The sequence below is a fragment of the Euphorbia lathyris genome, chromosome 1 (assembly GCF_963576675.1).
Source record: "Euphorbia lathyris chromosome 1, ddEupLath1.1, whole genome shotgun sequence".
Lineage (NCBI taxonomy): Eukaryota > Viridiplantae > Streptophyta > Magnoliopsida > Malpighiales > Euphorbiaceae > Euphorbia > Euphorbia lathyris.
In genome coordinates this window covers 98,310,302-98,336,495 of record NC_088910.1, presented here as the reverse complement: position 1 = coordinate 98,336,495, position 26,194 = coordinate 98,310,302, and the positions used below count along the sequence as shown (strand labels likewise).

The 26,194-nt window shown below is 33.5% G+C and overlaps 2 protein-coding genes across 3 annotated transcripts; both read right to left on the bottom strand.

The window, feature by feature from the left end:
- Positions 1-2,148: 2,148 nt before the first annotated feature.
- Positions 2,149-13,143, bottom strand: LOC136208442 (uncharacterized). 2 transcript variants are annotated; one of them, XM_065999324.1, is made up of 15 exons: positions 12,982-13,143; positions 12,659-12,870; positions 12,480-12,540; positions 10,157-11,657; positions 10,020-10,051; positions 8,740-8,872; positions 8,376-8,473; positions 7,648-7,692; positions 6,324-6,429; positions 5,953-6,079; positions 5,745-5,860; positions 4,893-4,969; positions 4,056-4,190; positions 3,678-3,746; positions 2,149-2,623 (listed from the first exon to the last, which is right to left on the bottom strand). In XM_065999324.1, the coding sequence occupies exons 2-15, from the start codon at positions 12,784-12,786 to the stop codon at positions 2,351-2,353; spliced, it is 2,901 nt and encodes a 966-aa protein (XP_065855396.1). In that variant the 5' UTR covers positions 12,787-12,870; positions 12,982-13,143; the 3' UTR covers positions 2,149-2,350. The 2 variants fall into 2 exon arrangements, with proteins under 2 accessions (XP_065855396.1, XP_065855387.1); XM_065999315.1 differs by having other exon boundaries at positions 12,659-12,812.
- A 6,368-nt stretch (positions 13,144-19,511) lies between these two features.
- On the bottom strand, positions 19,512-25,894 carry LOC136208438 (ribosome biogenesis protein WDR12 homolog). Its single transcript, XM_065999308.1, has 14 exons — positions 25,610-25,894; positions 25,337-25,437; positions 24,961-25,067; positions 22,925-22,960; positions 22,700-22,785; positions 21,803-21,861; positions 21,616-21,726; positions 21,393-21,518; positions 20,912-21,055; positions 20,641-20,749; positions 20,421-20,557; positions 20,210-20,245; positions 20,041-20,134; positions 19,512-19,880 (listed from the first exon to the last, which is right to left on the bottom strand). Exons 1-13 carry the CDS (start codon positions 25,758-25,760, stop codon positions 20,042-20,044), a joined length of 1,296 nt encoding a protein of 431 aa, XP_065855380.1. The 5' UTR covers positions 25,761-25,894; the 3' UTR covers positions 19,512-19,880; position 20,041.
- Between the last annotated feature and the right edge of the window lie 300 nt (positions 25,895-26,194).

Sequence of the window (26,194 nt, the reverse complement as noted above, 5' to 3'; positions counted from 1 at the left end):
GATAGTCGAAGCGACGAGCGTTATCATTATTTATTAGCAATGATTAAAGAAGCATTAAATTCCTCTGACATGCACCCTCAAAAATTGCAACACCACGCCACGTGGCACGCAAAGAGAAATCACTGTCAACTCGAAAAGCACCCAAAAGTACAAGAGAGTGTGCCCTAACAATTGCATTTATGAGCATTGGACGAGGGGCAAATCAACCGTCAAGATCCCGCACAACCTTCTTATCAGTCCCTCATTTTTTTTAAACTTCCAAAAAAGGTATCAAAATTAAATTCCCCCTTCGTCAACTTATCAGAAAACGACAAGTACAACGCTTTACGAAATCAATGTTTTCTCATCCTAAAGAATGATGAATTAAACCAGTAGGACATATGATATCAGACAAATATAACTCTGCCACATGGTATCGTAGAAGCTCGAATCTACTCTCAAAGATAGATGATATGTAGTGCCTTCTTAGCTAAATACAGCAAAACGACTACGTACCAAAAGCTTAGCTCAGGAAGTCTGGACAGACCCAATAAAGGATCTAGTGGTTGCCATAATCACACCTGATCCAAGGAATCATGGGCCAAGTGGCCTTGAAGAATTTCAATCGCCGATATCTGAGCACACTCCCACCGATCAACAGGAAACACGTGGCCCATTCTGCTCCATAATTTGTAATTGTCTTCTATAGCTCAAAATCAGTATAAATAGATCTCGAGGTAAACACACTCATTGATTTTCCATTAAGTTTACATTACAACTTTGTTTTCTCATTATGTTCATCCTTTAGTCCTTTTTATAAACTGACTTATGCATTAGAACAGATTTGACATACAATGCCCCACTTTGACCTTGCTTCTATGTAGTTGCAGTTACAACGTGAACTCTCAAGATTCAACCACATCACCATGCATTACCAAAAAATTGAAAAGACTGGTTTGACTGTTATTTAACTGTCATATTAGACTTTTCAAAAAAATTATCAATAAACTTAATTATTTTTGTACAATTTTGTTGGTTATTTGTAACTATATTAATAACACAATAAATATTTTAAACATTTTAACAAAAAAAATTGTGATTAACTTGTATCTGGCAGAATAAGTTGTTAGCATTTTAACGGCTCTTTTGTAATTGTGTTAGTAGCACACTAAATATCTTAGACATAATTGATGTTTGGAAGGTTTGGAGTGACAGTTAAATAAAGTCAAATCAGTATTTTCTAATTTTTAATAACTTATGTTAAAACTGGTCTTGCTTGGAAAGGTTAGGATGTTTTTTACATCATTTTATAAGTTAGAGTTAAATTTGTACTTCCCTTACAACATATAAATTTGATCTTTATCACATTTATTGTGTTCGAAAGGGGTTGAGATTTAGAGACAACAGATTTCGTTTTTTTTTTTATGGGTGAGTGAATAAACAACGAAGGAGAGAAAAAAATTGTCCTAATATAAATATTAGGTTTCATTTTATTAATTTTTAAGAAATATATTTTATTATTCAATAGGTTTAAGATCAATATATGCATAATTAATACTTAATAATTAAAGAGCAGAATCGTGTTGCTGATCGCTTGGCGGCGGCGGGCCATGAAGGGACGTTAGGCGTTACTACCCTTCCTGTTTCCCCTAGTTTCATCTCTCATCTTCTCTTAGAAGATAGGATTGGGGTTAGCTTCCCTAGGCTAATTCCTGGGTAGTTTGTTGTTATTCGTTTTTCTTTTCCTTTTCTACCAAAAAAAAAAAAAACTTAATAATTAAATTTTAATAATAATTAATTAAAATTAAATATTCATTACTTAAAAAATTATGTCCAAAAAAAATTTTGGTAGGAAAAATTTTAGGTAAGGGTAGGTCTATCCACTCCCAAGGTCAGAGCAAACCACAGACCTCTAATAAATTAAATATTACAAACACAATTATTAATATAATTAATATAATAAAATAAAACATCATATCATAAAATAAATCATCATATAATAATATAATTAATATATTATATAAAATAAAACATCATATAATAATAGAATATATTACATATTTAAATTAATTCAATTAGGTTAAAATTTGGAAAATTTATTAAAACTAATCAATTCATCATTAATAAATACTTTATATAAAAATATTACTTGTCACAAATTGAAAGAAATATGATATACTTGACTGCTTTTATTCTGAATTTTTAACTTGTCATTTATGTATTACTTACAGTTTTTTTCAACAGGTAAGTTCATAAAAAGTCTATATATGTTTTTTTTTTTTTGGAAGCAAAAAAGGCTATATATATGTTGATTGACCATTAGTCCTCTTGAGTAATGTCACAATTACAATTAGTATGTTCAATTGTATTATTATTGTCTTAACCAGACTTGATAATCAGCTCCTTTATCAATAAATTTCTGCCAGCTTCCGTCCAGATTATTTTGCTTTGAGGGATTCCAATCATAATGTCCAAGCTTCATCACTAATGTATCACCTATCTGTGCAACATAACCTTCATTGTTTGCATGGAATATCTTCACACTGCTCCGGCAATGGATACCAGCCCGTCTCCGAGCCTCGATCAACTCTGTGATGATTTCTCGGATCCCAAAATCATAGAAATGATCATAAAATATCACAGGCTGAAAAAACGAGGCCAAAAATCCATGTTAACAAAATGTACCATACAGTATCATAATAATGTAAAATACTAGTTACAGGGAAAGCATCTGGAAGAACTAGCCCATTTATTTGAAGATCGTAACATTTCCTAAAGAACAAGAAAATCATATGATTGAGAATATGATAGTAGGACTAAAGGGTAATATGGGAATTATGGTACAAGTGATTAGGGGGCCTAGTGGAAGTTAGTTATAGGAGAGAGGGTGTATTAGTTTATTTATTTTTTAATGAAAATGAGTACATCATTTCATAGATAAGACAACAACAAGTACAATAAGAGAGTGTATTAGAGCATGTCTAATGGTGGTGCCACCTAGATATAAATTGGGTCCAGAAGTAACAAGCCAGTAGAGGCAATGTAATTTTAGTATTTTTGTGGGCCAAAATAAATTTAAAAATAAATAAAGAATGATTAAATTAGTATTTAATTATTAAAAGCAAGGTAGTGGAGGTTTGGTCTTGTTCCTCAGTACACTCATAAGAAGAAAAAAAATATCAAAAAATTTATGTTGGCAGATAAAGTTCACATGGTTCAAGATTTCAAAGTTACTATAATATGTAACTTACATAAATTAGCAACAATGATGTAACCTACACTCTAATGGTTGGGTGTTGCAAGCAACAGTTAGAGTTGCTCTTAGTTAGTATATAGGGATAAAGGTCCAAATTCCCCCCTTTACGAAGCTATATCCTTAAAAAATGCTTGGCTCTAGTAGGTACCTAAAATTAGCCCAAATACAATGAGATTTAATATCTAAAATTTGTAAAAATTGGGTAAATTTGTCAAAATTGCCAACTTGAGGATTGAGTTGATAACTAAAATGCAATTTGGGTTAAATGTATCCTGACTGTTAAAATTTTGGGGCAATTTTGACCCTTAATTCCATTTCAGTGTAATACCACTACCTCTTCTCTTATCTTAAGATAAGCATGCACCTGCATACATACACATACAGAGAGAGAGAGATATATCTTCTCAAAACTATTTGGCAATTTCAAGGTTTCTGAACTTACTGTTCCAGGATGAGTCAAAATATATGCATATCCTTGTGTCAGTTTATCACGTGGAAACGGCCAATGACCCTGAAAGAAAAATGCAAGCTAGTTAGTTCATTTATTGAATCTCTGTCTAATTAGTTTGAAGCAGATGCAAAGTTATTGGACATTTCAGATTTATTACACCAACTTGGAAGAAGATCAACAGCATGGGGACAAATATAGATTAGTTAGGATGAGCAAACTCTGATACATGCAGGACCTATAGGCGCTAACAGCAAACATCAGTGCAATGAATACAGAAGCCACGACATGCATTCTCCAAATTTGGTAACTTCATGCATTTGATTGACAGAGTTTATCTTGTGTACAAGCACATGAAAGAGAGGGAATAACCTGTGTTGATCCGGTATCATGATTCTCTAAAAATGTGACTGCACGAGAAGGCCACCATCCCAACACTCCTGTTGGTTTTCCTTGAGGATCTATTAACCTCCAATATTGGTTGTGCAAAGCAGAATGGAGTATACCCTGACAAGATATCAAAGATCAGCTTGTCCAGGAAACATTTTCTGATAGCAAAACATTCAATTATGATACACACGGTTACTGCCTCTCATTTTCTTTCTAACAAAAAATGTTTGAGGACATATATGCAAATAGGCAAATAAAACTGAAATGACATTAAATTCCAAACTTTAGTCCATGCATTTCTTTTGCCACTTCCACAGGCATGCTCAGATTGTGAGATTGATAGGATGATGGTCTCATAGTTTCCAAGAGACAGAAACTAAAGAACATGATGAAACTCATAAAGGAATAGAAAATAATTTCATATCAGGAAGTCTCAAGTAAAATAACTGATTCATTTTCATTATAGTATCTACTAAGTTAGACATGAAGAAAGAGGTACAACAAAGACATTTGATCAAGCACCGATGACTAGTTGAAAATATCTAAAGAGTCCATTATGGTCAGAATTAGAAATTCTTCTACAAGGCCTATCCCAAGTATTCTCAAACCAGGCCATATAAATCTAAGAGAACGGCATGCACCACTTCAACCATTTTAACGATTGCATTCTTTTCATCTGGTTAGAAAAAAGAAAAGATAATGACTTGAAAGAAATACACTTAATATGAAAACCAACGTTTTGGCACAGATTTTGTACTTAACCTCTCAGGCCAAGAGGGCATTTAAGAAATGGTATGCTAGCCACATTCCTCAAAATACCTTTGTTGTAACATCAAATGCTGAGGAAGTACCACCCGTGGCATTGATCCAATTCACTAGTCTTTGACGATGAGCATCTAGAACAAGAGCAAGATTAGATACAGGGAAAATTATTTCCACCCTAAGCCCCAACAAAAAATTTACATCACTTCTAGCAGCAAAAGATTAGACATATTTGCAGCAGAGCATTTCATAAATTAAATCAGAAGTACGAGTAACCTATTCGATAGCAATATTCTACAATTATTAAATCTCAAGCCAATAATACCACCTGGCCATAGACTGTGTTCTTATGAATTATGAACTTCAATTAGTCGAAGCTGCAAGTCAATTTGATGAGTATCTTGCTTGCGAATAAGGCACAAGTCAATTTCTTTGCAATGGGCCAAATGAGGAGATTTTGACCGCACATTTACTATGACAATTCTAATACCTCTGGCATCTATATATTAGCAGCAAAGAAGACAAGGCAAATATCCAGTCAGCAAGATGAAGAAGAATATTCAGGCAGAGCAGGACAGCACTAATACATAAAAGGCTAAAATCGATGATGCTGAAGAGTTCAAAATTGGGGCAAGGGAAAAGACAATTGAACAAAGAAAAGGCAAATCCCATTACACTTCATGGTAAACAAATAAGGAAAGAGAAGAGATCCTTTCTAATAATTATTTTATTATATAGTTTATATATCATAATGTAACAATATAAGTAGTGGAAGATTAACACAAAGTTATCAGCACGTTTGTAACATCTATACAGATAATGACCAATAGTTGGGAGAAATAATCTGTTTTTTGCAATAAAAAGATTGAAATTTTTGAACTAACTAAATCAAAAGGCATAAGAGAATACCTTGATTGTAACACAAGCTGCCGTTTTCATAAGCTAGACTATCCCAGTATTCACCTATAGCAAATGCAGGATTTGAGGACTCAATATATTCTTTGACATATGTGCCAGAAAACCCTCTGCAGAGAACACAAAAAGCAATTATCAGTATCCCACTAGATCCCAAAGAAGAACAATTATGAATCCATGTAAGAGAGCCATGTAAATGCACCTAACAAAGTCAAGTCGCCACCCATCATAACCAATATAATTTCGAAGCCAGTTTAAGTACTCCTTTATATCCCTACGCACAAAGTCTTGCGAATGATCAACATTTGGAGCTGCATGGAAGATGTCACCTGCATAGATTGCAGACACACTCTTATCTACAGAAGAAATTCTAAGTGCCAATTTTGACAATAAAAATAGTGTGGATAAGCTTAATAATTTGACTGAGGTTGTAATCTCACTAGCTGTAGTTTTACATCTTTTTTCCAAATGAAGTACAAGCCACCAACAGAAGAATGAAATTGTAATCATACACCCATACATGTTTTACATGATTTCCATTCTAACTTATATATGTTCTCTCTCCCCACGTACCACTTGATGGATTACCACGACCCTGGAAATTTGGGTCATCACAAACAATTGCTTCTGGCCCCCAGGCAAGCTTTCCACCGTAAATATTCCAAACACCATTTGGACTCTGAAAACACATACAACGTTAGTTTACCAGGAGGAAAGTAAAATTGATATTAAAGGACTGTTCAATCTAAGAGTTCAAACGTGTAGATGAGGGTCAAGTCTCTAATGCAATCTACATGCAGAAAACGATTAGGACTAAAGAGCATGGTGAAGCAAAGCTGACCTTACTTTTTGCTGAAAGCTTTTATAATTAATTAGCATCTTAAGGATTTGAAGTTTAAACCTTTTCATTTGAAATGATCTGATACTATGTCAAAATACCAATCTAAAAGCTCAAACTTATGTGGAAGCCACAAAAATAATTTCTCTCTCTCTAACTATGAAATGCACTGAAGAAGTTTATATGCAATCTGAATGTACTTAGGAGAGCAGGCACAGAAAAGTAGGTACAACATGTGCAACAAGTTCCAATTGCAGAAACTTGAGTTCACATTAAAATTGAAAAAAAGAATCCATATTAGTTAATGGAGAGTATGAGTATCAACATGAACAAGGTTCGAAAACTGTTCTAACTAAAAATATTTCTTCAGTGGTGAAGTTCTTCCATGGTGATGGTATATAAACTAGAATCTACAAAAGCCAACATGCTCTCAAACAGTCTCCTAGAATTTAATTATAAAATAAAATGTAGATGACAATATAGTAACCTAATAATTTCAAAACAATATGTTGTGGTGAAGCTCTTAGCCTAGTGGTTGAGAGCTTACCTATGACTGGGGAGGTCATGGGTTCAAATCACATGGGACGGGATGGAGATTTTCCTTTATTATTTAATGTAAGTGCATTGCGCACAAAAAAAAATTCAAAACAATATGTTATACCAAGATGTGGTACTTAAATCATAAAAATATTTTTTTTCTTCAACCTACTTGATTCTAAGGGTGTACTTGGAAGTATGGCACAGTTCTAGAAGCAGATCCCCAATTATTCTTTGCCTAGATAAGCTAGAAGCAAGCAAGAATTGAACAAAAGAAATTGATTGAATACCCCATGGATTAAATTAATTAAAGACGGTAGTACCACCTCTTATTAATAAAGCTCTGTTGAAACCACAAACATAAATTTCTCAAACCTCATAGGTAAAATGAAATCAAAAGGATTTGGTCTTTCAGAAAAAAGTAATCGAGTCTACAAGCTCATCCCTATTGCCAAAGCTACTATCTCTTTATGATAGTCTGCAAAATATGAATAAAATAAAGCACAAAGCCATCCCGATTACCTGTTTCTGAGCACAACGATGATTTAATACAACATCTCCCAGGACCTGTATAGACAAGCAGTACATTTAAAAATAGCTACTGGAAGGATATCTTCATATCAGATGCGTGAAACAGATACTCTCTTCAGGACATAAGATTCAACAGTGTGCAGAAGTGGAATATCAACAAAAGCAAAATAAATTTGTAAGCATATCAGATGGCAGAAAAAATATTTTCAGTAGTTGAGTGAAAAGAGATTGTAACATTTTATGATCTCAAATGAAACAAATATGAGAAAAGATCACCATAATTATCATAGATTAACTTATCATGCAAAAGATGGCTACTTATTGACCAGTTTACCCAGCCAAAAAAAAAAGCAAGATGACTAAAAGCAATATTTAGATTTTCACTATTTGTGAACTGCATCCTTTCAATTCCGCTTTTTCTTTTTTTTTCCTTTCCTGCGTTTGCTTTCCATGTGGTTCAACCTCAAATGACAAGACATAGATGTCATTTCATTTAATAAAAACACTTCATTATCTGAAATGACTATTTTCAATGCTCACTATACTATTCCACTTAAATCACTTCAATTTGTAGCTCAATTAAAATGCAGCTGTTCCCTTTCAAAATGCAAGAAAGATTCTAATCTATAAATTTCTTGTATTCTAATAACAATAATCTTAGATTGCAATCATGAAGTAAAGCAAAAAAAATTAATATTAACTCTGTAACCAAAACTTACCAGAAGATCATGAGAATGCATTTCCTGTATACAGTATTTCAGTTCTTCCTCAGAACCATATGCGGAGTTCAAGTTGTAGAGGTCTGAAGGCATATAACCTGGGCACTTAGCAAAAAAAATTATGAAATTTCGGTTTAGATTCTGATAAACAAACAGTGAAAACTTCCAATTAGTTTTTGTTTAAAACATTCACATGCAAGTTTTTTTTAATGTACACAAACAAACAGGTTAACATGCAATGGCTCAGGAATTCAACCTATAATAGCCATTTGCAGAATGCATAAATCATTTCTAAAAGGCTGCCGTATATATATACACATACACGCACACACACACATAAGAAAAAAGAAGTTTTGAGTCAAACCTTGAGGAGCAACAGATTGAGTAGGTGGTGGGAACCACACTGAAGTTATCCCACATTTGGATAAATCAGCAGCTTTAGGAGCCAACTCCAAATACCACTGCCTTCTCCAGCTTTCCCAGTTAAAACCTTGCAACTTCAAGAGTGATAAATTAAAATATGGAAGATACAAATATGCAGTAACGGCAGAATGCAAAATGAAGAACTAGAACCAGAAAATTAAACTTTCAAATGAACCCCCAGACAAAGATCTTGACATGATCTGTTGAAATCACAAAATCTTTTTTATCACTAATTTCAGGTATTGGTGCTAAATGAAAATCTGACCATCTTCTCCCTCAGAGCTTCTGGAAAAACAATATAGCATGATCTCCCAGGCAGTCTAAAACTGACACTTATAGTGATCAATATTGCCCAGCTTACCAGCATTTTTATTACCAACAAAAGACATAAACTGAATAATAGCATGCCGGTCTCGCTGACTTGCTAAGGCTATCTTCCTGAAATGTAGATTGATATGCCAGTCTGCCCTTCCCCTCTATTGCTGAAATTTATTTAAGAGGGGACAATAACCTCAACCAAACTCTCGCAAGAAGTACAAGAATGAAGAGGTAGACGATCATGTATAAGTACAACAAACTTTCAACATCCATTCCTAGTGCTAAATAACCAATAGATGATATGCTTTAGGTGAATGAGGTCTAGAATTTTAACTTATGTACTCAAACAGAAAGCTTTACAGTCTAACCAGCACAACATAACGTTTCTTCTGACCTAGGCTGAAGGAATTGTTAATATTGAATGCGAACAATTTAAGAAAAAAAAATAACTGAAAAATGCGAATCTGAAAACAAGCAAAATTTGCAGCAAGCAAACTCAATTCACTGACATCTAAAGGCAATAACTAAATCATATCAGTGGAATGGATCATATCAAGACACATTCTTTGACATCAACAAGTAGAATTATGAATCATTATGAATCAGTTTGAGAATGAACAGATTTCCCAATAGAAATTTCTTTAAGGAAAATCTATATTCCATCACTAAGCAAAAAGATCTATAGTTATCTAAGAAAATATAGCAAAATTTTCCAATTTAAATCTATAATATTTATAACAAAACCAACCAAATGAATATCAAAAATTATCCCAAAAAGACATATTGGATGCTTATGCTTTCTAGCATCAGACTATATTCACCAAGCACCAAAACTATAATTAATATGTAGTAAAAAGAACTAAAGGGTATTTGCCAGATTGCTAGTGATATAAGCATACTAACCACAATCTCTCGCCCTGTTCCAGTTCCTGGTTCTGCATTAAAGTCCACACAATTGCCAAATCAGATAGAGACAATAATCTAGGAGTGTACTATTTGGAAGACCAAATATATATTAATGAAAAAGATGAAAGAACAACCTGATTTTTTAGGTTCTACAGCCCTCTGCCCTTGTAAATCATTCGGTTGAAGAAGAGTTCGTTCTAAAGCCTCCCTCTTCTTCTCTATTGTTTCTTTCTCAATTCCATCCTCAATTAGTGTATCCCCTTCCTTAGGCTTTTCTTGAGCAATCGACCATACTTCATCAGGTTTCGGCATATCCAGATGTCTAAATTTTGATGTCAATGCTTCAGAGATGTCAACTTTCTTTGGTGGAAACTTGGGACGAATAGTCCTGATCCTCCTTGCCATCCATTGGGGTATCTCTCTTCGAGGGCCACAACTCAAAAGTTTCAATTTCTGTGAATCATCCTCAGTCAAAAGATCTATACGCCCACCATTGACTACGAAGATGGAATCTTCATCCTTTTCATCCCTTAAAAATAATGACTCAGACATTTCTGCTCTGTGTCTCCACATCTTTAAAGTGGCATCAGAGGACCTCAATGATTTCCGCAATGAATCACATCTCTTAATGTAGGCATGTTCTCTTGATTGTGCTGTTTTTTCAACAGCTTCAATAGCAGCCTTGATGCTTCCCAGTTCAGACTTAAAAGCCTCTGATGCTGCCTCCTTTTGTTCTGCAGCATCTTTCTTCACTTTCTCCAACAAAATGCCTATTTCCTGTTCCTCTTTGATGGATTTGTCCTTGTTTAACTTCTGAAATACGAACAATGCTTTCTCAGCATCATTGGCTCGGAGTTCAGAGACTTTCACTTGTACAAGGACCTGGTCCAAGTCGGCTTTCAACTTATCAACCTCACTTCTTGTACTTAGTAACTGGTATTCTAAATCATTTACAGTTCCTTGTAGTTTAATATTTTCTGATTTGATGGAAACAACCTTATCAACTGGATCAACACTATCAGTGAAAACAGCCACAGCTTTTGTTACATGGTCAAGAGCTTTTCCTGCTACACCCAGTGCCTTCTCTATAGCATCTTTTGACTGTTCAACAATTGATGATACTGTACTTTCAGTTGCATTGCTAATTTGTTCATCAATCCGAAAAGCTGCTTCAGCAGCAGTCGTTTCAGCAGCCAAGACCCTCATTTTGGCATTTTCTAGTATGTGAGATGTTGCTTGATGAAAAGCAATCTCTGCCAACTTTTCAACTTGCACTGCAAGTTCAACAGCATCTTGTTTTACAAGCACCAGCTTTGATTCTGTAGAAAATTTCTCATCTACTGTCTGCTGCAGCTTATGATGGAACGATGATTTGGCAGCCTCAAGCTCTGAAATGGCTAACTCCTTGTCATGCAGTATGGTGGCCACATTCTCCTGATGTTTAGTCTCAGACCGAGCCAACTCTTCAATCAACTGATCCCTTTCCCTTTCAACGATCCCCTGTCTGGATTGGGCCTCAGATAGAGCTTTCTTAGTTTCCGAAAGTTTTTTTTGTTCATCCTGTAATGCTTCAGCCTGCGACGAAAGACTCTCTCCATCGTTTACTGCACCTGAAAAGGTGTCACCGGAATCATCCTGATATGGAAATTTTAGCAACCATGAGCCTCTCTTATACCATAATGCACACAGATTCCAATTGTATCTAAAAATTAAATTTTTATTCAAACTAATTTACGATATGATAAGTAAGAATATAGGTGTGCAAATGCTGCACAATTAGCTTTCACAAGCAAGTCTTACAAGGCTCTACTTGCATTACTAATGCTGATTATGATGACTAAGGCTCAGTAACAGTAACTAATAAATACAGACATCAAATAAGCTAATATCTACTGTAGTTGCATACTTGACGTGTTATACTTTATGATTGAATCAGTGCTCTGAATACAAAAAGTTAAAAGCACCATATCTTGAATTATTCATGTGAAGGATCAATGGTATTATGACAACCGATGAAGAAGTCATCATGTTCCACAGCCAGCAATGGCATAAATATTGTTAATTAATATTAGAAATGCAAGATTTGGAAAACTTCTTCATGATGCAAATTCTTTTTTGCTTCGTTAGAATATTTTTAATTAAAAAAAAAAAAAAAGGAGAGAAAGAGAAAGATCATAAAAAGAAGTCCGCAAGTCTAGTTGGTTTCTTTGTGGGGTTAGGATCTGACTTTATAGTGGTACCAGTCTAAGAAAAGATTCCACATCTTACCATACTCCAGACTTTTTTTCCCTACCTGGGTGGAGCAAGGACCACTCTCTCTCCTTCCACCACCCCTACCCAAACCCCAGTATCAATAATTTAGATGACATTGACCTCCTGCGTATAATATAGATCTGCAGACTGATTGTATACTCTTCTATTCAAAAAAAATCGCACCAAATCCAAATCCAAGCTTACCGTACTTGATAAAACGACAATTCTTGATCTATAATGCCAGTTGCGATTACACAAGAGACTCCTGCAATACTCCAATTGAAACCAAAAAAAAAAAAATATTACAAAACGTAAATTAACATCTGATTCTGAGCCAATATCCATAAAGCAGAAACGCGTGCAATACAGGAATCAGGTGGAACCTTTTCCTTCTAGTGGCTGAGGAAAAGCTTAACGGTTGCCGTGGGGGACAGAAATTTGAAACATTGTTACCAAATGAGGCTGAAGAAACAAGGTGACAGCCGAGGCGAATCCCGGAGGAGACTCCCATTTAGATCTTCCGGTGAGAATTCAAGGCTGAATTTAATTTGAAAAATGAATACCAATATTAATCCAGAGAGTGATTTCGTTAATCCTATATCGGGAGAAATATTTAAGTTTGTAACTTTGTATGATGAAAGAAGGATCTGGATTAATTAAAACAACTAGCATTGATCAACCATCCAAGTGGAGAAGGGGTACTGACCTGAATAAAAGAAAACATTATGAAAGGATGATCATGAAAAAGCTTAGGTTTGGAGTGAAAAACGGATAAAGAAGGAAATGTAAGATTGCTACATCGAGAAGAAGGCAAATGGCAATGGACGCGGGTACTCGATCAAGCTTGGGATTGCAGAATCACCTTTTACATTTACCTTTTCATTCACATTTCTGCCCTCATCATGCAAAAGCATGTACATGGGTAAATTACACCAATGGCCATTCAATTTTAATTTAAATAACATTATGGCTACTTAAATTTTAAAACATGACATAAAAGTTATTTAATTTTATATTTTCTAAAAAACTTCAATTGACACTTCAAAAAATAACTCTTTTTTTTTTTTTTTTGGTAGAAAAGGAAAAGAAAAACGAATAACAACAAACTACCCAGGAATTAGCCTAGGAAAGCTAACCCCAATCCTATCTTCTAAGAGAAGATGAGAGATGAAACTAGGGGAAACAGGAAGGGTAGTAACGCCTAACGTCCCTTCATGGCCCGCCGCCGCCAAGCGATCAGCAACACGATCAAAAAATAACTCTTAATTACTTTAAAGTAGAGAATTTTAAAAATTGATAATATTTAAAAACTTTAGTTTTACAACTTTTATGTTTTAAAATCATTTGTGTATTGTTTGATTAGAGCGAGAAAGTGAATGTTTAAAGAGAGAAAATATCGGAAATGGTAATCTTAGAAACTAAAATATGTAATTTCATCATGGTATCTAAATAATTTTAACTTTTTAACGTTTCCATTTAAAACTGTTAATGTTCATTTTAAGGCGATAATTAAAATTTAGTGACCATAATATTAGAATATAAAATTAAATAACTTTTATTTTACGTTCTAAAATTTATTATCGTATCATAAAAATGAGTAAAGTTATATTAACTCCATTCTATTTTAAAATTAGGGAAATGCATTTATATATAGTCATTGTTATTATTTTCACTTTTATGTATTAATTAATTGTGTTCATTTGCTTATTCTTTTTCTTTTCGGTTCGTTTTTCTTTGTTTTCTGTTTTTACTCCAAACTTCATTAGAATTGAGAAAAATATGTAAAAGGCATTTTGGAGTGCTTGATATTTTATTTTCTAGTGCATTATCCTTTTGGTCTTTTTATTTATACATTATATCATTGTCTTTTTTTTATCACATTTATCATAACTAAAAAAATATAAGTTTTAAATACAAAACTCCGATTTATTTGTATTTAAATAAAAAAGAATTACAATTTTAAATAAGATTTTAAAATTTCTCTATGACCATATTATACATATCGAAAATTTATTTCACTTAATTAACGGAATTTTATATTCAAAACTAGTTTTTTTAGTCATCATGTCATGTGCTTAATATGATAAAAAAATCAAAAATTAAAAACTTAATATGTTTAAATTAAAAATTCTAAAAGATTAATGTAACAAAAAGTAAAAGATTAACTTTTTGTCTTACTATTGAGTAGCCTTTCTACGTGTAAATGGCTGATTGTCTCATGTTATGTGTGTTTCTTTTCCGTATTTTACAGCGTGATATTGAGATTATGAACATATTTTTGGAATCTGTTATTAGTATTGATCGACGTGTCTAGATAGTTATACTTTATATTTGACACTACTTGTACAGACTTCAATTCCATATAATATCAGGTACTAATACGATTAACAAAATATCCAAAATATAAATATAAAAAATAATTAAAAATATGAAATAAACGATAGAAAAATTGTTTTTAAAATTGGCAGCGATTATTAATTTAGTTCAAATAAAAACTTAGATATCTTTAAATTAGCAAATTTTAATAAATTTATCTAGAAAAATTTATAAAATTCAGGTTAATTTGTCAAAATTAACAACTCTATAATTGAATAAATACCTAAATCTTAACTTCAACTAAATTAATCTTGACCGAAAAGTTTGGGATCATTTTATCCTTAATCCAATTTAAATTTGAAATTTGAAATTGAAGTTTTACAAGTGAGGACAAAAATGTCATTTAAAAGGCGGGGGTCACGAGTTACAGTTGAGTGATCACGAGCTAGATCCTGTTAAAGCGAAGGAACTTTTAGTTTTGAGTGAAACGTGGCTCTAACTCTTCAATTTACTTATCATTAAAAAAAGTTTTGGTTTCTTTATGGCAACCAATACGAAATAATAACTATTTTAACAAGTTACTTTATAAATTTTAAAACACATTTTCTATATATATAAATATGCATGAGGATCTACTTTGGATACTGTTCTGTGGAGATTGAATCCATAATTTTACAAAAAAAAAAAATATATATATATATATATAGGTTTTGTTAACAACTTCAACCACCTCTAAGTTCACCTTTTAAATTAAAATTTGAAAAAAAGAAGGTTAAAATTTTTTTAACAGTTTTTTAGTGACTCGGCAAGTTACTAAAAGTCTCCGCATCTTTTTTTTAGTACTGATGAGCTTCTAGTGTTCGTTATTTCATTTTTTATTAATTATTTATTATTCAGTAATCTCTCTCCTCTCACTATTGGTGAATATAATAATACTTAATAATTTTAATGATAAAATAATAAATAACTAGTGAATATAATAAGTATTGTTGGAGATTATGGGAGTGTTTGGTTCCTCCTTTTCAGGCTCTTTTTGCCTTTTCACTTCAAAATGGAGAGTTTTAGGTGTTTGGTTAGTGACCTCCTGTTTGCCTTTTACAATTAAAAAGCAGCATTATGTGTTTGGTTAGTGATCTCTTGTTTGCCTTTTACACCCGAAAAAGCAGCCTTTTACAAAAGCAGATAATCTCTACTTTTTGGAAAAGCAGCTTTTTCCAACAACAAACAGCAAACTGTAACAGCAACAGCAAACAACAACAGCAACCCGTAACAGCAAACAACAAATCGTAACAGTAAACAGCCAACAGTAACAGCAAACAGTAGGTAAAACAAACGGACCCTATATGTCTTAATCACTTCTCAAATTACTAAAGTCTTGTTTAAATGAAGTGTAATTAGAGTAAGATAAAGTAAGTGATGTGTATGAAATAACTTATTATGTTTAAATAGAATTTAGGATAAATGATAATTTAATAATATAATTGTATTTTTTTTTTTTTAAGGAAAAGCTGCAATTTTATAACAACTGATGCAGAGAAGCAAGGTCTTTACAAACTAAAGTTGTTAACCAACTAGGAATAATAAATGAATGAAACTCATTAGCATTGGAAAGGGCATGCCGTGCAACGGTATGTGCAACCTCATTCGCTGAACGAGGAGAAAAAGACACCCTACAATCGGGCCGATTAGAAAGTAGAAATTGACAATCTTGGATAATGGTACCGAAATCCGACAGATCAGCAGTATTAGAGCATAATTTATCCACCACACGCTTCGCATCACACTCGAAAATGACGTTTTGACAGTGCATAGAGAAAACCCAAATTATTGCCTAACGGAGAGCTATAGCTTCCGCAATATCCGAAGAAAACAGCCCGTCAACCCAAGTGTTATAGCAGGCCATAAAACTTCCATCAGAGCTACGAAGAACAACACCCATACTCGACTTTTCCTCTGCCATAAACATTGTAGCATCACAGTTGCACTTCACAAAACCTTCATTTGGATTTTCCCATCTGATATCCCAACTTACCGACCCATGACCAGCCATCTGACTTGGCTGCTCGTGCAACTTCCAGTCCGCCAGAAACTGCAGGCTATCGCGAACAGCAACAGATGCGGGGATGGTTCTGCTATTCCAAATCAACTCATTCCGGCTTTTCCAAATAGCCCACAACACCGTGGCTACTGTACATATCTGATCCTCCCGCATCACCCTGCATAATCTCAATACACTACAGCTCAAGAATTCCAGATTAAAAACATCAGTGTTCACGCCACTGATAGCCCAACACACAGTCGTATATGAGCAATCCACAAAAAGGTGATTATCCTATTTAGTCGCATTAGAACAAAACGGACAGGAAGAAGTAATATTCAGATGCCTCATACTTAGTCTATGACGAGTCGGCAAACAGTTTGAACAAAGTTTCCACAGGAAAACTTTTATTTTTGGAGGGAGACGAAGTGCCCATAATTTCTCCCATCCAGTATCAATCGGAAAAGCATTGAATTGATTCATCAATACCCTATAGCCAGACTTAGAGGTATAGATACCATCTTTAGTATGGTGTCATGTGAGCTTATCCTTTTCCAAACGGTACGGTACCACCATCTGCGTGATCAGTTTTACCTCTTCCGTGTTAAAAAGAGCTGCGACTTTTCCCCGATCCCATAATCGTGTTCCTGGAATAAAAAGAGTGGATACTGTATCATTTTCATGTCCATTTATTCCCAATGACGTTACTTTAAAACTTCTCTCTCTGTTAAGCCACGGATCCTTCCAGATTGAAATTTTTCTACCATCTCCCACACACCATCGTATGCCAAGGTTCAGATTTTTTATCGAACACCACACATTGCTCAAAACAAAACTAGGATTAGTGCCTAATTTGGAGGATAGGAAAGAATTAAAATTATTTTTATTAATAACTTAATAAAAAATAATTAATTTACGTAAAATTATACAAATGTTACGAAAATTTGTAAAGGTTTTATAGATTTTTCGTAAAGTAGTGTCAATTTACGTAAAGTGGTTTGGTGGATAGAATTAAAATTATTTTTTATTTATAATTTACCAAAAATAATTAATTTACGTTTGTACAAATATTACGGAAATTTGTAAAGGTTTTATAGATTTTCCGTAAAGTAGTATCAATTTTCGTAAAGTGGTTTGGTGGATAAAATTAAAATTATTTTTTTATTAATAATTTAATAAAAAATAATTAATTTACGTAAAATTATACAAATGTTATGGAAATTTGTAAAGGTTTTATAGATTTTTCGTAAAGTAGTGTAAATTTACGTAAAGTGGTTTGGTGGATAGAATTAAAATTATTTTTTATTAATAATTTACCAAAAATAATTAATTTACGTTAAATTGTACAAATAATACGGAAATTTGTAAAGGTTTTATAGATTTTCCGTAAAGTAGTGTCAATTTTCGTAAAGTGGTTTGGTGGATAGAATTAAAATTATTTTTTATTAATAATTTAATAAAAAAATAATTAATTTACGTAAAATTATACAAATGTTACGAAAATTTGTAAAGGTTTTATAGATTTTCCGTAAAGTAGTGTCAATTTACGTAAAGTGGTTTGGTGGATAGAATTAAAATTATTTTTTATTAATAATTTACCAAAAATAATTAATTTACGTTAAATTGTACAAATATTACGGAAATTTGTAAAGGTTTTATAGATTTTCTGTAAAGTAATGTCAATTTTCGTAAAGTGGTTTGGTGAATAGAATTAACATTATTTTTTATTAATAATTTAAAAAAAATAATTAATTTACGTAAAATTATACAAATGTTACGGAAATTTGTAAAGGTTTTATAGATTTTCCGTAAAGTAGTGTGAATTTCCGTAAAGTGGTTTGGTGGATAGAATTAAAATTATTTTTTATTAATAATTTACCAAAAATAATTAATTTACATTAAATTGTGCAAATATTACGAAAATTTGTAAAGGTTTTATAGATTTTCCGTAAAGTGGTGTCAGTTTTCGTAAAGTGGTTTGGTGGATAGAATTAAAGTTATTTTTTTATTAATAATTTAACAAAAAATAATTAATTTACGTAAAATTATAGAAATGTTACGGAATTTTATAAAGGTTTTATAGATTTTCCGTAAAGTAGTGTCAATTTCCGTAAAGTGGTTTGTTGGATAGAATTATATTCTACCTTGTATAACTTTAATTTTCCCTATTTAGTGATAACCTGTAATAACAGGTCAACTTTTAATATAATTTATTTTATTTTAAATTAATTTGACACATGTCGCAATACTATTCGTTATTGAAACAAAGTAATCCTACTTTATTTTTAAAGGAAATGAGGATAGCGGCGCCTGAATATATATTGAAACACTAAATATGCATTGAAACACCAAACAATGTTTATATTTAACATACATAATAGTATCCTCCGCTCCCACCCATATTTGGCCCATCCCCAGTCCCAAATATTTTGGAGATTCTATTGCCACCATAGCTATAGATTCGACTGGCTCTTTCATTTGGAAACTTGTTTCGTATAAAACTAGAAAATCAATAATTCCTAGCTATGTTTTCCTTCTTTTAATTAAACCGATAAATTTTCGCAACTGAAAAATCATCCCTGATTAAAAGGAAGCAACTACTAGAAAAATATAATCACAACCTAAGAAATTTACTTTCCCACAATTTTTTACAGTCTAGTTGGATAATAAACACGAATAGTGTTCGTATTAACAGTTTAGTTGGCAAATGATCATTGTTCAGATGTAACTATAATAGCAATCTCATAAACATGCAACGGGTTTCCAGATACCTAAGATCAATTTGACAAAACCTAGAAATGAGAGCAAGATTAGGGTAAACTTGATAATCTACTTGTTAAAGATAATTAACAAATTAATAACAACAATCAAACATCATTGCATCAACCACAAAAACAGAAGTAGCTTTGATTAATATATATTTATGTATCTAGTTAAACTCTCTCTCATCTCAGCATTACCCTTAAACTCAATCCAAGTTTGATCGTATATAGCATTCTAATACCCAAAATTTTACAGCAGCGTCCTGACCTAGACAACTTGTACAACATATTTGAGTTGGCAGAATCCAGGACACATTCAAATTGCCTCCGACAAAATTGTTCGTAAGCCTACTCAACTATCTCATAGAGAATCAACTTGCCCCATCTCTGTGCCGCTTATGGAGTTAAAAAAAGACTAGTACAGAATGCTCCTTCGAGCTTCATGTATTCTTATCCATATGTTAATTCCATATTCACCATATTTCTTTCCTTCAGATGAAAAAGACAAAAGAAATAACCAGTCTAGTCAGATGCAGATTGTGCAATGTGCATAGTAAAGATAAACCATAGTCCAGTAGGAGGAAGCATGTTCAGAGAAACCCTATAATATCAAATAAACCATACCATATCGATGTACTATCATTCTTACCTTAAGCCACAGAGATATCTGAAGAAATGCAGAGCTTGGAGTCAGCTCCACCACTAATCACAGTATCCCCTTTCCACCAGTCGGCAGATAGAACCTATGTACAGTGCATACCTTTGTTACCATATATTCAAAAACTTTAAGACAAATGCAACATCAAAGGGTATCGTACCTTTTCTTCATGTGTTTCAATAACTGACACAGGCCACTGCAACAATAAGAAACAATTTAGAATATCATTTGCCTCCCTTTTTTGGCTAACAAAGCCTAAACCACTCAGCATACGATATTTTATCACAATATAGTAGAAAGCAATGAGATTCTTTTCTATTTATTTGGAGGTAGAATAATAGTCATAAGTAAACATAAGGAGAAAATGGTACCGCGGTTCTTAGATCCCACAACATAACTTTCCCATCATAGGATGCAGAAAGTAAATGAAACCAGGATTTATCGTGCCACTTGCAAGCCGAAATCCAAGAACTGTGAGAAGAGAACTGATAAATTGGAGCAGAACTTCCTACAAGGATAACGAAACGAACATGTGTTAAGAGGAAGAGAATGATAGGGGGAGGGGGAATAATAGTTTGTCACTGGATAGACCTGGTTTTCGTGGATCCCATATCCTAAGGACTGGATCAGAGCCCCCAGCAGCAATGAGAGCTGAACCTTCACCCCCAACATGTACACAGTTAAGGGCTTTCCCACAGAACTGCAAAAATAGGGAAAGACATCAACATGAATTTCATAAACAAGCAAGCCAACATTGACATGTACAAGAATTCGAGGATGTGGGTGTGCATGTATCTAGGCAAGCACACACAATAATACCACATGTTAGATAGAGAGAGGATGTAATTTTATCCTCACGTACTATTTTTGATGAATCTTTGCCCGTCTCAACATCCCAACTTCTAACAGAATTATCCCATGATGCAGAGTATATTGTTCCATGTTCCGGCCAAACGACAGATGATACACGTTGTGTATGGCCCGCAAGTGTAGAAAAAGCCTCCCCCTGAATGCAAGTGATTTCATGAATAGCCAAAGAGATATGAATCACAATAAGTACTACTACTAAGCCATATCCAAGTTCAAGCTACAAATGCAATTAAGAATTATAGTAAGCCCGAGCATACCCCATACTTGAAAAAGCCAAAATCAATCACCTACATTTTGATAGGAAGCACTTTTTTCTGTTTGCGTCAAAGTAACCGTTGATTGTAAAGCATTTGAGATTTAAACAATTGACGTATCGAAACTTGGTTCCCATAAGTTATCGGGACACGTGCAACCACAATTATGTGGCAAACAAATAGAAGCATATATATAAGAGCATAAAAAGAATGAAATACCTCCAACAGAGATTCCTGAACTGCATTTTTCACTTTTCTCTTTTTGACAGAGACCAAATCACCTTCTGTATCTAACTCGTTTGTCCTCCATAAATTGATTGTACAATCTAAGGAACCCGAACAAATCTAATAATATAATCAGGAAGATGAAGAATAGAGCATCAATTGGGATGTAGAACACATGCATGAAAGTATAAAGCAGGAGAGAAGAGATAAGACAGACCATGTTTCCAGAAGTGTCTGCGGCAACACTCTGCACAGATGCATTATGCCCACGCAAAACTTTGAATGCTCTAACTGTTGTAGGATTATCTTTTGACTCTTCTTCGTCAAACTTTCAGAAAAAAGGGATGCACTGAGTTATGGAACAATTAATTTTTCAAATAAAAAGTAATTTTATTTCATATTACCTTCCACAGCCTTAGAGTTTGATCTTTCGAGGCAGTGGCCAACGTCATAGTATTTACACCTGCAAATTATAGCACACCCCAATGAATAGGTTTGAAAAGAGGAGTGAATTACTGTGACGCAAACAAGAAATAAAAGAGCATAATAATAAGAATAACACTCAATGAACAGCAAACGAAAACATACATGTATGATATTGTCCACCAACTTACCCATATTCTTTAGATGTGAACATGATAATAAGAATAACACACAATGAACAGCAAACAAAAACATACACATGTAAGATATTTTCCACCAACTTCCCCATATTCTTTACATGAAAAACCTATGCAGATGAATCAAAAAAGCTTGGTCACATTTTCTCTCAGTCTCACAATACCAATGAAAAACATATGAAGAATTCATTCCATCATTTATAAATATGTCATATGCATATTTGATCCAGATTTATCCTTTTTGTACTGAACATAACAACCAGCAAAACGATAATGATAGCAAGCCACTAAATTGCAAGTGCACTTCACATTTGTGTATGACCATCTCCTTCCCCCACTTCAACAGATTCATTTCTCAAACCCACTTACATCAGCAATTGATTAGCAAATATCTGTGTCCTGAATATAATATTAGTTCTTTAGCGATGCCTCAGTATCAGCACCATCAATTTCTAGAATGGCCATTGATCATCAGAATAAAGTTTCCATCAGATTGAATTTGAAAAAGAATTAATTGTTACAGCATGCATGTTGTGGTCATGGGTTGGTGAACACCGAATATGTTTTATTACGAATAAGCTTGTGTCCATCCTTTAGTTGGCAAGTAAATACAATAGAACAGTTAGAGAAGTGACGACAAGGGAGATGGCTCAGCAAAAAGAGATAGTTCCTTGTTTATACCTCCTGGGTTGATGACACTTACGGAAGTAATAGCATCATCATGCCCCTCGAGTATGTGCGTACATACTCCGGCAGCCTTCCAAACCCTGAAGTATAGACAAAACTTTACATAAATTGGATCCTAATAATCTATTATGTTTCAGAAGGAAGGCTAACTGCAAAAGGAAACAAAGAATTCTAACACAGAAACTAGAAAGGGTACATAAAGCGTCTGCCCTATTTCACCTTCCAAAACCATCGCAGCACCCTGTCAAAATGAACCTGCAAAGAAAACCACGACTTTGAGAAGAACAATACATCAAAATGTACTGTGGTCATTACAAAAAGATCTCTCATTGTGTAATGACATTCAGAGTTATTATTAGAAACATCAGCAATGATGTCCCAACACCTAGTAAAGATATGGCATATGTATGGAAAGAGCCACCAACCCTTCTAACATGAGAGCTACCCAAGTCAACAGGGCACTAATTACTAGGACCTAAGTGCAATTGAATAAGCACAACCGATAGAAATGAGGCAGAAAAAAAGGAAGAACAAACATGTTAAATACAAGTAAAACAAACTTCTACAATGCCAATAATTAGGACATTAAAATAAATGAACTTAGCATCAATATTGTATTTGTATATACCCAAAATGCTAAACCACAATCCTACTCCAAGGTGCAATCATCCTAAACTCACAATAGACTTGCTCATTATCAAACACAAATTCTTGTATTAATTATCATTATCATCATATTCAAATTGACTACTTCCTATGTCTACTTCTTTTTCATCTTTTCTACTTCTTAAAAATCAATCTTTCTGTTATGTCTAATTACCAGAGGAGCATTTGTTCCTCAAACAAGCATATATTTTGCATTAATACCAGCAGTAGAGGCAGACATAAAATTGTCTTTTAATTACTATGATGGTATGCTTTCTAGTCAACCCCATCTTACATGTGACAATAATCTGACTAATTGTTTTTTCATATTGTTCATTTGATTTGTTCTGGTGTGAATGGAACTACAATAAGCTCTTTTTGTTGTTTAAATCAAATCCTTATTAAATTTTATTTTTTCCAAAGGTCATTTGATGGATTAAATTTAACGATAATAAAATAAAATTAACTACAACTCAAACAAAGGACAACGTTAGCAAATTTCTAAGAGGCGTGAGCCTCACGAAGAGAGAACCCGCCTTTAGAGACTAGAGCATGATGAGTCTTGAACCCCAAGAAATAAGTTCAGTAACTATGTAATACATATGGTTGCATTGTAGCATGACCATCTACAAGATAAAAATCTTCACTGACCTGTAGGGTAAATTACACCGTGGCCACTCAACTTTGCCGTTACTAACATTATGGCCATTAAACTTCAAAACTCACTTAACCTTGCCTTTACCAACATAAAAGTCACAAACCTTGATCACTCTAATAGAAGATAACCCCTCCATTATAGAGCTGATGGAAATGATATTCTAAGCAACTTTAACTCTTGAATTTTTTGGTTTTGAGATCAGTTAAGTGTTGTTTGGTTAGGAGAGAGGAAGTGATTGTTTAGAGATAGAAAGCTTTGAAAATGGTGATTTGGAAAACCACTAAATTTGGTTCCATGGTAAATGTGATTCTAAACAACTTTAATTCTTAGAATTTTCCATTTTGAAGTCATCAACTGTCATTTTGAGGCTGTTTACTTTATAAGTGGCCATAATGTTAATAAAGGCAAAGTTGAGTGACTTTTATGTTAGGTTTTGAAGTTTAATGACCATAATGTTAGTAAGGGCAAAGTTGAGTGACTTTTATGTTAGGTTTTGAAGTTTAATGACCATAATGTTAGTAAGGGCAAAGTTGAGTGGCCACGGGTGTAAATTACCCCCGAATTATATATAATCAAAATGCTGAAATAGACAAGGTGCCTTTGACCACTAGTGGATCTAATGAATTTGAAAATGGAGAAAATTCAGAAAGTAGTTGTTGATATGTCTCTTCTAAAGATAAAAAAATCTGATTCTCAATCATCCTAGGTAGAATTATCCAGAAAATAGTAGTCTTAATATAGTATAGTTAAGGAAGGCTTAAAGCCCCTTATTTTGAATCACATCATAATATTTTATCTATTTCCAATAAAATAACAAGTTTAACAAGAATTTCGTCATATAATACCACAACTAAAAATGTTCACATAAAGTGGAAGGTTGGTAACAAAATCCATGGCAATCAAAGGCTTATGCTGGGTAAATAGTATCAAGAATTGAAAACTCCATGCTTACCGGGTACAGGAACCATCAACTGCACTGACCCAATCATCATGTAAGGAAGGCTCTTCTTCTTTCCGAGGGACCACAGCTTTAAGGTATTCAATCTCTAGTATCTTCTCCTGTAATGTGAAAAAACAGACTGATGTATCAGAAGTAAAATAAAAAAATAATCGATAACATAAGCATTCCTTGGCATTGAAGGAAATTTTGCTAAAGGGAACTCCCATTATCGAGTTGATTACTTAGAATTATATCTCGTCTATTTATTTCTCTTTTCTTTGGAGGAATTATAGTATTTGGAAACAAGAAGAAGAAGAAAGATAGACCGTGTATGCATTTTGTTATGCATCTTTGGCATTACAACATTAAAAGTGATAAAGTAACTTACAGCAGAAATGCCCTTGACAAGAAGAAATTGCTCAAGTGACATGCGAATTAGCTCTCCATCAATAAGGAAATCAAATGGATGATTCTCCCAATCAGGATCCCCTGCCCATTATCACATCTCAAACTTTAACAACTTGACGTAGAAATTTAAAGACACTTTGAATTGACAGGATTATAATATACACACTCACACCAGAATTCAAAATGAGCTTACTAAAAAAATGAAAATCAAACTTGGTCCTCTACATCAAATTTTTAATAACGAATAGAATACCCGCTTTGAGAAGGCTGTTGACGATAGTAGAGAGGCCAAGACGGGTGAGATTAGCTGGGATGGTGATGGAAGTAGTTGGAGCTTTGAATGGCGGCTTCAGTTTTGTAATGAATCGTGCTTGAACCTGCCTCTCTTCTGTATCCCCTTCCATTTCTCCAATCCTCAATTAGACGCAGAAACAGAAAAAAAGGGAGGCAGAGAGGGCTGAAGTGTTAGGGGTTTATGATGACGCAAGGAAAATACAAGAAAGGGAGCTAGGGTTTAAGAGATGCACAGGAATTATGAATTAGAGCGAAACTCAGCTGTCGTTTTAACGTTCCCAATAAAATGAAATGTCGTAAAAAATAAAAATAAATAAAAATGTCGTTAAGTTTTTTTTTTTTTTTTTGATAGAAAGGCTTGTATATTTAATTTTTTTTGGTAGAAAAGGAAAGGAAAAAAAAACAAAACGAAACAGTTCAATCTGGGATCAGCTTAGGGAAACTGACCCCCACCACATCCTCAAAGATCAAGGACGAAATGAAGACTGGAGGAGAAGAAAAGGTAGAAAGGCCCAACAAACCAGAGTGCCCTTCCAACGCAAGA